Source organism: Mixophyes fleayi, chromosome 6 (assembly GCF_038048845.1).
Source record: "Mixophyes fleayi isolate aMixFle1 chromosome 6, aMixFle1.hap1, whole genome shotgun sequence".
Taxonomy (NCBI): Eukaryota; Metazoa; Chordata; class Amphibia; order Anura; family Limnodynastidae; genus Mixophyes; species Mixophyes fleayi.
In genome coordinates, this window is record NC_134407.1 from 140,977,501 (window position 1) to 140,991,158 (window position 13,658).

Genomic DNA, 13,658 nt, shown 5'->3' on the forward strand with positions numbered 1-13,658 from the left:
TACAGCGCTGCAGAATTGGTGGCGCTATATAAATAAAATGGTAATTATGATGACTATCTTTATCACTGTCAGGTTTGTTTTTCACCTGGATTGTACTATATCCCTTTCCTATTTGCCAACATTGTTATGCAATTTCCACGTATGATTTTTTTAAAATCTGGGATACATATTTAAAACTGGGGACATACCCTTGAAATTAGTTAAATTATAACGCAGAGGTAGGCAACCTGTGGATTTTCAGCTGTTGTAGAACTACAAGTACCAGCAGGGTGTGTCATTGTTTGCCAATCTGCTTGCAGTTTGCTAGTGTTGACTTTTTTTTTGCAAGATCGTTTGCGAATTGAAATGAAAAAATAAAATACGTAAATAAATCTGTAACTGTCATGCACGAATCACATCCTGTACAAGCGGGTCAGACTGCCCTTATGAAGGGGTTAAATGCTGCAGCAGACAGCTCATTACACAAACAGGAAGAGGTGTGTAGGGCTCCAGTGTCGGGGGTGGAGAGACAGCCCCAGGTGAGGAACGACTCCACAGAGAAGGTGAGGGAGCACTCATCTCCACAGGTATGCACGGTCCTGGCAGTGGGTTTTGGTAACATAGCTGCGCATATGCTATTTGGGACTGGGGGCGCATAGTGCACTAGGGCAGCTAGGAATGACTGCTCAGATGACGTGCCGCAGGTACACAATGCGCAAGCAATAGGCCTGATGCAATTGTCCAGGTTATAGCACAGTTCAGTTTATAGCAGGGGAGTGGGATAATCATTGTTTTAATCTTATTGTCTCCTTTAGGGATGCTGTCCCATCCCCCAGCGTCCCACCTCCCCCCTCCTTTCTTTGTGTCAGCCTGATGTACAGGTCATTGTGACTGGGGAGTGGGGGGAATGCCGGGCTGACACCAGCCCCACAGGAAGGCTTTTGTAATGTGGGTCACTGGTTTCCCTGGTGATGCAGCCCCCCTAGTACTGGTAACACACGTCTTTGCCCTGTCATGTGCTAGCAGTGCCCCCAGCCACTGTGAGAAGTACGGCTGTCCAATATAATGCAAAGGGACTCTGGATGAATATTGTGTGCAATGGGAGGCAGAGATATCTGGAAGAGCCCACAGAATTGTCAGTACTTAATTTGATTTATCAGGCAATTAGAAGCCCTAAAACTTCAGTTATATTCATGGTCACTGCTGGTTCTGCAAGTTACAGAAAAACATGTAAGCTCTCCTTGACCTCCAGTGACTCCTGTGTATGTATGACAATTAAACAAAAGCTATATGTTATGCTTATTTTGTATATTAAGTCTGCTTTTGGCATCTACTGTCTTTTTTTTTTTTTTGTTTTTTTTTTTTTGTTTTAATCTTTATTTGTCAGCCTAGAAGCTGGGTGGAATTTTCCAGCTACTTAGCAGCAGCAGCAGAGGGACAGATGTCTGTGTGTGGGGGTAGGGGGGTTTCTACATAGAGGAGGGGGTGATTCTGGTTGGTTATACTGCTGCCAGCAACTGCCACTCCAGTTCTATGGGAGCTGCACAATTTGAAAAGGTGAAAGTGGAAAGGATTGGAAGAGAGTGGCAGAAGGGGCTGTCCGGTTAATGTACAGAGTAGTCACGCCTCTAGCTGTGTGTGCTGCTGCAGTCCCTGGCTTTGTGTGTGATGCTGTCAGACTGGTAGACACTTGTAAACTGCACAAGTGAGGGATGAACTTAGGTAATATTTCTCTCTCTGTCACATTTTTCTCCAGGGGCTGTTCCTCAAGCGACTGAACTGTTGGATGCTTCAGGTTGGAGCGTTAGAGGATTCAGACTGTTGTGTAATGTAAAAATTGCCTGTCAGCACAGCTAAGAAGAGAGTGAACACCTCTAAACATCCCATGTCTGTCGGCACGTTACAGTCTGCTGGGATGGGGGCCCCTCTCACTTCGGTGATGCCCTTCCGCATCCTGAACAAAGGCCCTGAATACTTTCGGCGTCAGGTTGAGAGTGGAGCTCGGAAGCCCAGTGCAGTGGAGAGATTGGAGGCTGATAAAGCCAAGTACGTCAAAAGCAAGCAAGTAGCCACCACAAAGCAAGAGCCGATCAGGCCAATATTGTCCAGGCAGCCGCTCTTCTCGCCAGGTGTTCGGAGAGTCCTGCTTACACCTAACCGCAAGGGCTCCCCCACTGCTCATAGGGGAGAAAATCGAGGTCCCAAAAGCTCTCTGAATCTAGAAATACTTAACAACTTGATCAATATTTGTGATAGTCCTCTGACGTCCCCACGGGCAGATATTGTTCCCTGGCAGGAACCGGATAAATCGCAGACTTCATCCACCCCAAGCACTCCTAACAATCACCGGACTCCCAGCACAACAGCTATACGCAGAGTGGATGTTCGACCTGGTGATGCACTGCACCCTCTCCAGGGTCCAGATATTATTGTCACCCCAGTGGTTGAGTCTCCTGCAAAATCTTGTTTTTCAACTGACAGTTTACTCTGCTCACCTCTGGGTACCCCAAGTGACACAGGTAAAAGACAGACCCTTCTGCATCGCTCCAAGTCTGACCTGAGTGATCGTTACTCTCGTGCCAGTGCTGACCTTGAACGTTTCTTCAACTACTGTGGGCTGGACCCTGGAGAGGTTTCGAACATTGGAGCAGAGCATTTTGTCCGTGCAAGCTCTGACATAGTGTCCATCAAGTTTCACAGTGTTAGTGCAGAAAGCTCAGAGTACGCCCAATCACAGGTCAGTGCGGCCACCCCTGAAGAGACAGCAGCTGCCACGCGCATTCCCTATGGGATTTCAATCATTGAGCGAAATGCCAGAATAATAAAATGGCTGTATGGACAACGGCAAGCCAGAGAAGCCCAAAAGATGTCAATGTAGTGGAATATGTATAGTCTCTGGACATAACCTTTGTCAGACTGGAGATCCCTGTGCTTTGTTACAGTGCATGGTACGACCACCCCATTTGGGAGTATTGAAGAGTTTATTTCATAGTATTAGGATTACATTTTTTTTATTTTATGTTTTGCTTGTATTGAGACACTGAGAAGTTGCATTAAGTTAAGTTCTTTCCGTGGAGCTAATGCTGTATTCGTTGAATTAACAATCTAAATAAGCTGTGGGCAATCTGTGGCTCACCAGCTGTAGCGAACTACAAGTCCCAGCATGCCAAGCTGGCTGGGTATGCTGCAACTTGTGGCTTTCAAGCAGCTGCGGCACAAGTTACCCACTGCTGACCTTAAGAGAGGATGTAATTTATAATGTACCCATTCTAGCTCTGCTCTAGAAGCACAAATACACACCCTCGGTTCTGTGTGAGAAATAGAGCCTAGCTCTGCGTTAATGTCATTCCTGCTCTGCTGATTTACTTGAATTTGCCTTTATCAGCTATGAGCAGTTATTTTCTTTATTCCATAATATTGTGAGCCTCAAAGTGCAGTGTTAAATGGTAGAATTTGTTTTAGCAATTCACAATAAATCTTTCTTTCCATTTTTTGCCTATAACGTTATAAATGTGTGTGTGCTATTCTGAGTGACGTCTGTTGGTTAATGCTGTGTTGGAAATGGCACTGTGGCTTATTACTATTACCCTTTCATTTTTATTTTATTTTTTTTAAACGGGGGTATTTGTATGTGGAAAAGTTAATTCTGTGTAACAATCACATCTTTTTATAGGAGTGTCTAATGCAGTATTGGCTAACCTGTGACACTCCAGGTGTTGTGAAACTACAAGTCCCAGCATGCATTTCCAATATATAGAAGCTTATTGCTGGAAGGGTATGCTGGGACTTGTAGTTTCACAACACCTGGAGTGTGACAGGGTAGCCAACACTGGTCTAAATCATACAACATGCATCAGTTTTAATTTTTTGGCTTGGTTTTTGTTTTCTTAATCAGGGATGGGAAGAGTCCTGATACGAGTTTCACTTACACTTTATTAACTACCTTTAATAGCTGGCATGCCTTAGTTGGCCATAGATCACTGTTACAAGTGATCAGTTGGTATTTTTCAAAATAGTTTTCAGTCTTCTATTAAGCCAGCAAATCAATCTGTCATGTGCAAACCTGCCTATGTAGATGTTGATGCACTACAGTCCCCAGCCTTTTTGCTAAATTTGATTATATACTTCATTGTATTAATGTATAAATCTAAGAAGATAAGAATAAATGAAGAACTGCATGTAATATGCAGAAGGTGAATTTATTTGTGCGTCTCTGTAAATATGGAAACGCAAGGACATTTCAAGGGTTAAATCTTTAAATCCTATCCCTTGAAATTAAGTGCAGGTGGCATCACTATGACGTTGCCCGGTTTCGCTAGACTACTTTCGTTTAGAGAGCTGGGGTGTACTGCTTGTATAGTTGGAAGCCAAGGCTCCCAGGTATGTAACTGCAATCCAGAGGCTGTCACTGACTGGGGAATTGCTCACCACATGCACAGTGCTTAGATCTATGCATTGTTGCGCTGTGGCACATTACAACAGGACTGTGGCTTATTTTAATTCAATGGTACAAATTATGGGTTACGGGACATTATATTTGAAAGTTTGGAAATGGGGGTCCAACTGTGCAGACACCCATAGCAACTAATCAGACCCTTGCTTCTATTGTTTAACTAGCTGACAGTATTGCATTGCTAGTAAATAAGCCCCACACTTAAATACAGTGCATGTTTTATAGATAATACTGGGTAAGGCCAAAATAATATTTGGGTCTTTAAAGAAACTGATATGAAATTTCCGGCTGAAATTGTAATGTGACACAGAACCTAGTCCCAGCCCTCTTTTATGAAGCCTTTAACCTAGCAAAAGGTTTGATTTCATTTGACATTGTTTAAGGTCTGTGTAAAATCCATAATGGATGTACTGCATGGCTGAGGTTTCCTGAGTTAATAGATGTATACATGTTGCAGTTGTGTGGAGAACAGTGTGTGTGGTGCAGGGTGCCGTTAATACTAGTTGCTGTGTAAGGACAGTACTTGGCTTACCACACTGATAGGTTGTGGTCAGAACAATGTGCTTCTCATTAGCAAGCCCTGTGGGATGCGGGATTCCCAATGAGTTTATTGTCTTTGCAGCTTCCAAACTATTTAGTGTTTCCAAAGGGCTTTTTGTCTCCTTAGTGAAGAGTGAAATCGGTTGTTATCTGATTTCACCCCTCTCCACATTCTCTTATTTTGCAATGTAGAGGCTTTTCTTTTTGGCTGTTTGTACAATCATAACCTTCTAAAGCAGAGATAAGCAACTACCCTCTGGGGGCAGATATTTCAAACAAATGTTATAAACTATAACCCTTATAACAAATCTGACCATAAAACAGTAAGGAGCGGTGGCCATAAGTGAATTCTGGTATGAAAACTGTCCGGGGGGGATTAAATACCCCCCCCCCCCCCCCCCCGAATTAGCGCAGCGTTAAACTTATTATGGTAAATGTAACCCGGCTTTCTGTTCGTAGCTCTGGGAGCTGTGAGCAAAAAGCCGGCTTTGAATCTACCATAATGGTAACGGTATTTAAGTGCGCTATTACCGTAATGGTAATAGTGCACAGGCTGTTACTTTTTACAGTAATGCGGCCAATGGAATTCCCCCTTTGTATCAGTGATTTAAACTATACCTATAAATAGTTATTCTTTAGGCTCCTTTACACAGTCTACTTCTCCACTGTCCAAGATGTGTTTTTGATTGTGGGCAGATGTTAAGAAGAGAAAATGGGGGGGGGGGGGGGGAACGTGAGCTTCAACTCTGCACATGTGATTATCCGTGCACCAATATTCCTTTGTCGAGTTGGTCATTATTATAGTCCTTTTATTTGTAGTTCTCTGTCACTGGGTGTGGTTTTGAGGTACATGGGTAGTAATGCGCTGCCTTACTTGCACTATCCTCTGCCCTAGCTAGCTCTCTGGCCTGGGTATAAATGACCAGAGCGTCCCCACTGGGGTTTTCAGCAATGTCTCTTTATGGTGTTGGAACACAGGTATGGTAACTTGGGGTACAGTGCAAACAGATGTCTCACTGATTTGGGCGCCTGACCATCTCTATAAAGAAACTCTTTATTTAGACTTCTGTTCACTTAAGTACGATACATAAGTTGCAGACAACACTAAAATAAATTTGTTGAAGTGAGAAAGGACATGTACACAGTTAATCACCCCATCTTTTGCAGGAGCCTTTTCCTTTGGACTATAACATTTGCTGTGCTCTTTGACCCTCCAGGCATTCTTGCCCAGGTTCTGACACCCTATCTGCTAGGTGCACACTCAGTCTTGGTAGATCTGACAGTCTCACAATTGTCCTCTTGAGCCTCATCATTCGCCCCTCACGCTAGAACACCCTCTCTGGATCACATTAAATGTAATTGCACTGTGTCTTGCAGCAGCCTCTCCATAGGGTCTGTTTACATGCTCTCCCCTCACTAGACATGGTGAGCCTGAGTCATTAAGGAGAGCATGGCATAAAAAAGAGTAACTTTGCACCTGGGCAAAACTATGTTGCATTGCAGGGGGAGATCAGTGTAAAAAATGGGGACAGATTAATAGAACATTTACAATTTTTTTTTTTGGCCTTACTCTCCTTAATGACTGTATATGGAAGATCCTCAATACTGCCACTATTAATTGGCTCCACACTGCTCTGGCAACGACACCCCGTTATTTATTGAGGTCCCCCTTTTTTTTCTCTCTCATTCAGGGGCTCTTCTTTATTATGGGGACTCCTACCCCTCTTTATATGCAGCCATGCTCTAAGATTTCTTCCTTAAATCTGTCCCGTTTCACTCATATTCTCTCACTCATGACGTACTTTGGCTGCTCGTGGCAGCAGGCCACAGACCCGCTCCCAAATTTGCTGGAGGTTCCCGGGGTCACCTCCCCTCTGTCCAGGGTCCTACTCTCCCCATATCAGCCTTATGTTGCTAAGCAACTATTCCTGGTGTGTCTCCTCTGGGTTTTAATGCTGGGACCACACATTCAGTCATAGGGAAGTGTGAATAACAACACCAGAGGGGGCGTTGCATATTTATAACTCAAACATACTCCGCAAAGCTGTACAATTTGAATTTTATTCAAGCAAATCAAAATAGAAAGTTTCAAGGGCCCTCTGTATAAGGGTGTGCATATATAATGGTCATTGGAGCTCCCTGACATCAGAGGGTATCGTCAAGTAGCCTCCCAATAAATTAAGAAAAAAATCTACAATTTTACAATTATTCTATGCATAATTGGACAGATGTTTTTGGTCATCAGAAGAGCAGTTTTGGGCCTCAAATCAATTTCAACTGAACAGATTAACAGTTATTTACAAATTGCACCATATGCGCAAATGGGCCTATTAGTACACCTAAAGTATACTATATACATAAATCTTTGTTGCTTAAAGATGACTGGAAGAGCCAACATATCAGTTTAGTCTTTGGCTATTGATTTATCTGTACTAAACTCTTTATTGGACATTTTGTCTCTCTGCAGCATGTTTAAGAAAATTGCATTCCAGCTCAACTAAATCTCCCAGCATGCTCTACTAGGTAGCGGCATACATTGGTCAGAACACCAGGCCTCTCAGAAGTGCATTGTGTGCTGGGACATGTAGTTCAGTAATGTATATGCATATTACAGCTGATGGGTGAAACTAGGTAAATGAGAAGCTTTAAATGTGGTATTATAAATGTGAAGTTATACATGTTGTATTGGATCACCACAGACCATCTGGCAGGCTATTGCCTAATAAAGGAGGTGTTCAGGTAGTAGCTGAGTCATCTAATCTTAGGGTGAGTAACCAGGTTTGGGGTACTGCTGCAGCACATTTTTATTCCAGTTAAATGGCTATTATGTGTGAGTTTTGCTTACCCCAGGCATTTAACACAAGCAGTTTACAGTCCAAACTTCACACCCATCCAAATCCTAACAAATGGTTTCTATTACGTGAGCCAGCACTACAAAACAATAACAGAACACATAATAGGTGCTTTGTGATACTCTATAGCTGATTCAGCAGAGGTTTGGTTATTTTCTTTTTCGTTCTGAAGGTTGGAGTAGACTGAAGCCACTATCCTCCTGAGACCTAGTGATCACACCTCTCATTAATCGAATTGTTTCGGTTTCAGCTCTTTAGTCTGAGGACTCTGTCCCTGAAGAAACTACATTTCTTCCCGTCAGTGTGTTTGTTTCAGGAACACGGGGAATTCCACACTGGAGAATGAAACTACATTCCTGTCTTGCAGTTACCACCTGACTGGAGATGAACCACATACTGGCATCTTCCAGGTCACTACATCCCTCACTCCTCATCTTTCTTTTTCATTAGGACTCTTTGTATTAGATACTCAAATTCTCCCTCCTGAAGACCAGGCACTATTTACTCACTGCTGGCTCTCCTCTCTATGCTTATAACCAAAACTCTACTGTTATCTATACAACTGGGTATCTTAACCTTTTCATATTCTGTATTTACAACCATTCCCTAATCTTTGTAGTAGGAACAGTGGAGCAGCAAAGCTAAGAACTAGATATCGAATTTAGACTGTAGGCCCTAATGGGGCAGGGACTGATGTGAGTTCTCTGTACAGCATTGCGGAATTAGTGGCGTTATATAAATAGCTGATGATGAGATACAGCCTGCTATGCATCTAGCTAACAAGTAGACTTTATTTTGCCTCTTAAAAAAACCAAAAAGAGATGGTCTGTAAATTTAACAGGCCAAAGAATACACCGTGAAACACTATTTTAAAACTTAACATTCAATTAACGGTTTTTGTAGACGGGGCGGAGGGGGAAACAACCGTGGTGGTAGCCATTTTTGTGTGCCAAACTTAAATTGTAGGCAATCAAGCTATCAACTTCACCAAGTATGGTGACATCATGTATTACTAGTGAATGGATAGATTGCATTCTCATTAATATTAGTTCAACCCACAAAATAGCTTGCTCTGTGTGTATACAGTGCGCTCTCTTTACAACTATCACAGGGATGTAGCCGGAATGTCTGCATTCAAAATATTTACAGCATAACGTTGACAGATATTGGTGAAGATACTGTTATAATGTTGACCAACAAAATGTCTACGTGTTTATAATGTCTGCACTGTTGTGATGTTGACATCCAAAATGTTGCAATAAATGTAAAAACAAAAAGGCATGCCCCCACCCCCTCTTCAAACAGCGTAACCAACCCTAGTGGTATCAGCTTATGATGGTACTGGCAAAATCAGGGAAATGCAAGTATGGGGTTCTCCAAATTTTCTTTGCCAGCCTGGGCTGGTGGCCATATAGCAGGTATAGCTGCAGTGTGGGGTTCCCCTGCCATAATGCCAAACCAGTCCCAGGTTGGTCATCATGGTGCTGGATTCCCTGGGGAGATCAGATCCGCAAAAAGAGGCTTAAGCAACCCCATGCTGATAGCCCTAGGGCTCTTCCCACACTCCTGGGGCAGGGGTGTGTCGTAATAACTTGGTAAATGTATAAATCAATCTTGTCCCTGGCGCACTACAGGTCTCAGAATGCATAGGCTGTTAAGTGGGCAGCTGGTGCTTGTAGAACTACAAGCACCAGCATACTTATAACTGCCAGGGCATGCTGGCACTTGGAGCGCCACAAGTGTCAGAATGCCTTGGTACTCGGGACCCGCTGGGATCTGTAGTGCACCTAGAAAAAGTGTAAATAAGAGACGGGTGTAAAAAAATATTTTATTTGAAATAAATGTTTATATATAACAAGCTATGGGCGATTCTTATGTTATATATATCTGTACTGAAGCTAAGAGCTGTTTTATGTCATTTTTACAATATATGTCCCAAATTGGCATTTAAAGAAAATTTAACTGTGTATTATTGTTGGTATATACAGCAAAGTACCACACAGAGGGAGATCATTAATGATTTGTATCTGCTTGTGTTTGACTTTTGTTTAAAAATGCAAGTTCCAATGCCAGAGGAACTAAATGTCAAATCAAAAAAATGACATCCGCTTGTTAACTTGCATTTTTGTTTGCATTCAGGAGGTCCTTGGATGCTGCATTCACCGAAATGTGTTTAACTTGCATTCGGGGCAGGAAACATATCGCTCAATTACTGCTCCGAGAACTCTTGGCCAATCTGAGTCCAGAAATCAACCTTTGGCCACGGCCGGTCAGGAGCTGCTCTAATAAAAGCACGGGTCTGGATGCTGTGAGGGTTGCTTACTAACATGTCACAAGTCGACCGTGTTGTCACTAGTACACCTAGTAGTAGACCCATGAATACGGCTAGCTGATTAGTTGCTTCTTGCATTTATGTACCTTTAGACCTATGTTGGTAAATAGCTCCCAGTGAAACCTTGATTTATATTGCAGATTAACGTGGTTGCTTTTACGGCAGTAGCAACTGTCTGGTCTCAGGGATGTCTTTTTCTTTTTCTCTGTGGATAAAGTTAGTTTGTGCTGTCTATGAGGGTGGGACTAAAAGAGATTAGCAGAGCTGAAGAGCAGAGGCACGCCTCCTGACAAACCCCAATATCCAGTTGAGGAAGATTATTCTTAAACTCTGCCATGTACTCTGGACTTCAACACCTCAATTTCTGGACTACTTCTGACTATAAACTCCGACAATCTGTAATAGGCCCCATCCGCTCCATTTCACATTAACCCAAAGCTTTAATGCACCTGTTGTACCTCATATTTGGTGGGTATTTTGTTCCTAACCATGGGGACAGATCTGATGTATGTTGCTTCTTCTATTCAGTGGATCGCCCTCTCGCCACACTCGTTCCATTTCCATTCTCCATAAGATCATCAACTTGTTCATGTGAGGACCTCTATACCTTCTGTATCAGTGTTAGTTACAGTTTGAATAGCAATTTTACCGTATTGTAATATATAATAATGTATCAAAAGTAGGGGAACCCAAAATACTGTGCTAGCTCTGACTTACCATAGCACAGGTACTGTGGAAGGGAGAATGTTCTTTTGTCATTTTCAGGATTATAACCCCATACCTCCCAACTCTCCCCATTTAAGGACACAATATCTGTCCCACATTAGAGAAGTTATGTAGCATGACTCATTGGTGCTCTGCATAGCAGACCAGCGACGAGTGGGTGCCACGTGAGAATTAATGGGTGCTTGGAGAGGAGGGTAAGGGGCAGTATAGCGTTTCAAAAGTGTTAGACATGCCCCATCTTGACATAGCTACGTTCCTCTTTTCGAGTCAAGGAGCTGGAACGTTAGGAGGTGTGAAGCACTGATATTGTAGCCACTAAATAGTATCCTCCATGGCATCTCCTTTGAAAAGACCATGTTTTAGCGCATTGGTTAGTTGTACACAGTGCAATCAGTCATTTTTTATACCACCACTAATTCCGACGCGCTGTACAGAGCACTCACTCACATCAGTCCCTGACCCATTGGAGCTTACACACACACACACACACACACACACACACACACACTCTGCATGTGCCGTTGGCGCATGCTCAGACAAATGAAGGAACCCCCCTGTGAGTGCCCACTCAAGTGGGCACGTCTACAGTAGGGAGAGACACAAGGGGTGATGACCTCATTACTCCTGGCCCACTCACAGCGTACATCGTGTGTGTGATTCAACACACACACCTAGCCGCTGGGGAGACTGGAAGTTTCCGGGGCTGGATCATAAAAGCCAGACCCAGTATTCCCCCTCTCTCTCTGCTGCCTGCCTTCCCCTGGACAATGAGCATACACTACAGAAAATGATTGGAAAAGGCATACACTATAGAAAAGATTACACTACAGCCTAGTACGTCAGAACCGCTAGAACAAGGTGTGACCACATCCCCTTGTCCTGATTAACAAATTGAAAATGTTATATTTGGTTTCATTGTCCTAGAATGTTATCACAGTATATGATGAGCTATTCTCTACTGTGCTATTATAATTTTTCACATAATACAGTATAGGTGACAGATGAGCCAGAAACCCACCTAATAATCTTCAGCCGTCATGGTCAGCACTGTATTGTTTCTATAAGTATGACCAGGGTCAGCGGATGCTCTGTGGGTGCCCGTGCGGTGCTCATCCCCCTCAAAGGCAATGCACCCACACCCTGCTGCCTCATAGCAGGCAGGAGCAGCATCTTCTACTTCTCAGACTGGGAATGTGCTGCTGGGCTGCGACCTCATAGCTCAGTGTATCACTGCAATTAAGGAGCAGCAGCTGACACTGGTAAGAAGTGACTGCTGGAGTGTTGGGACTCCGTGGAGGCCTTAAAAACACTGCATAGATTCACCTAATAGGAGTGCCGGCCCTGAGTATAGGTATTAAGAATTAAAGCAAGGCACAATTTTAGGTGATGAAATAATTTTAACATCTGTGCCCATTGTTGTCTTATAGTTCTCACATGCTGGGCTCTGCATTTTTTTTTAAATTGTACTTCCTGTGGAAATACTATACTGTGTGCAATCTGGAAATACTTAAACATGGCTGAAATAATTGTCCATTCACGCAGTGGGGATACAGCTGAGATCGGGTTGCACTTTTGAAGGATAGTCTGGTAGTGTAGAGTTTGTTTAGGAGGAAAGATAATTATTATATGAGGGGAGAAGCAGATTTTGAAAGGTTAATGTAACCGGAGAATAGAGCCCAGACTACATTCATTCTAATGACTGAGGCCTTCTGCAATCTGGGCGCGCACACAAAAAGAGGAATTACCTGTTCCCTTTTGATGTCCTGTAACCAGACCTGGACTAATAAATTACTGGTATTTCCACTTTTTTTTTATATATTGTTGTGCATTTTTATTATCCTATATCTTTTGTGCTCAATACTTTATATGTATTTACAAAGTTTTACAAACTCTGTACTTGTTAACTTTTATGCAATATGTTTTCTCTTTAAAAAGAAATGTCAGTTTCTCCCTTTTTGAATATCAAGCAGTATGAGCACGCTATACAGTGTAGGTATGTGTATACTGTAATTTCAAGGTTTAATAAGATATAAAATGTTAAATGTTTTACAAACTATAAAGGAATTGAAATTGTACGTGATGTCATCCACACATTATTGCAGAAAAAAAAATTAATCTTTCTAAAATGCCTACTTGAAAACCTCCCCTCGGGGCGGTCAGATGGCAAGTACAGGAGCGTGCATAGTGACTAGATTGCATCACCGTGTCCATGCGCCCTACTGCGCAGGGCGGTGATTCACATCCATCATTGTTCTCATTAACTGCACCAGAAAAGTGGTTAAAAAGGTATTTGTTCATGTGGTCTCCTGTCCAGGTTGTATGCATTTTATGGACAGCTATCTGACAGGTAATACTGTTAAGTTTGTAAACCATCTGGCTTCTTTAAGTGGCTTAAATGTGGCCCAAAATCATCTTTGGAAAACCCCATTGTTTCACAATAAATCTACTACATAACTTGATTAGACTTAGACCCTTAACCAGTAAATAAAAAGGCCTCCCACCCTAATCTTTGCAGTGAAAAAATCAGACCCCAAATCTCTGGAGTCGACCCAATTAAATGACATACCATTCCTGCGTGCCCTTGCTTTCTCCCAGTTCGCTGTAGAGGACATCAGCCAGCTTCCTATACTCTTATTGGGGGCTAGTTCCATCCCTTCACTAAACTTTGTAGACACCTGCCACGAATCTGATTGGTGAATGGCTGGAACTATCTACCTATCAACATGCTAGTATCTATCTACTGCTGCTCAGCCACTCAATGTGTGAGTGACTATTG

The 13,658-nt window shown here is 42.8% G+C and overlaps 1 protein-coding gene across 2 annotated transcripts; it reads left to right on the plus strand.

Annotated features, from left to right (window-relative positions):
- The first annotated feature begins 445 nt into the window (after nucleotides 1–445).
- Nucleotides 446–3,467, plus strand: FAM110A (family with sequence similarity 110 member A). 2 transcript variants are annotated; one of them, XM_075176585.1, is made up of 2 exons: nucleotides 446–542; nucleotides 1,736–3,467. In XM_075176585.1, the coding sequence occupies exon 2, from the start codon at nucleotides 1,865–1,867 to the stop codon at nucleotides 2,855–2,857; it is 993 nt and encodes a 330-aa protein (XP_075032686.1). In that variant the 5' UTR covers nucleotides 446–542; nucleotides 1,736–1,864; the 3' UTR covers nucleotides 2,858–3,467. The 2 variants fall into 2 exon arrangements, with proteins under 2 accessions (XP_075032686.1, XP_075032685.1); XM_075176584.1 differs by having other exon boundaries at nucleotides 460–566.
- The last annotated feature ends 10,191 nt before the right edge of the window (nucleotides 3,468–13,658 follow it).

Bases quoted from the DNA above. Each gene is read 5' to 3' on its own strand.
- FAM110A (XM_075176585.1), top strand. From the start codon at position 1,865: ATGTCTGTCGGCACGTTACAGTCTGCTGGGATGGGGGCCCCTCTCACT.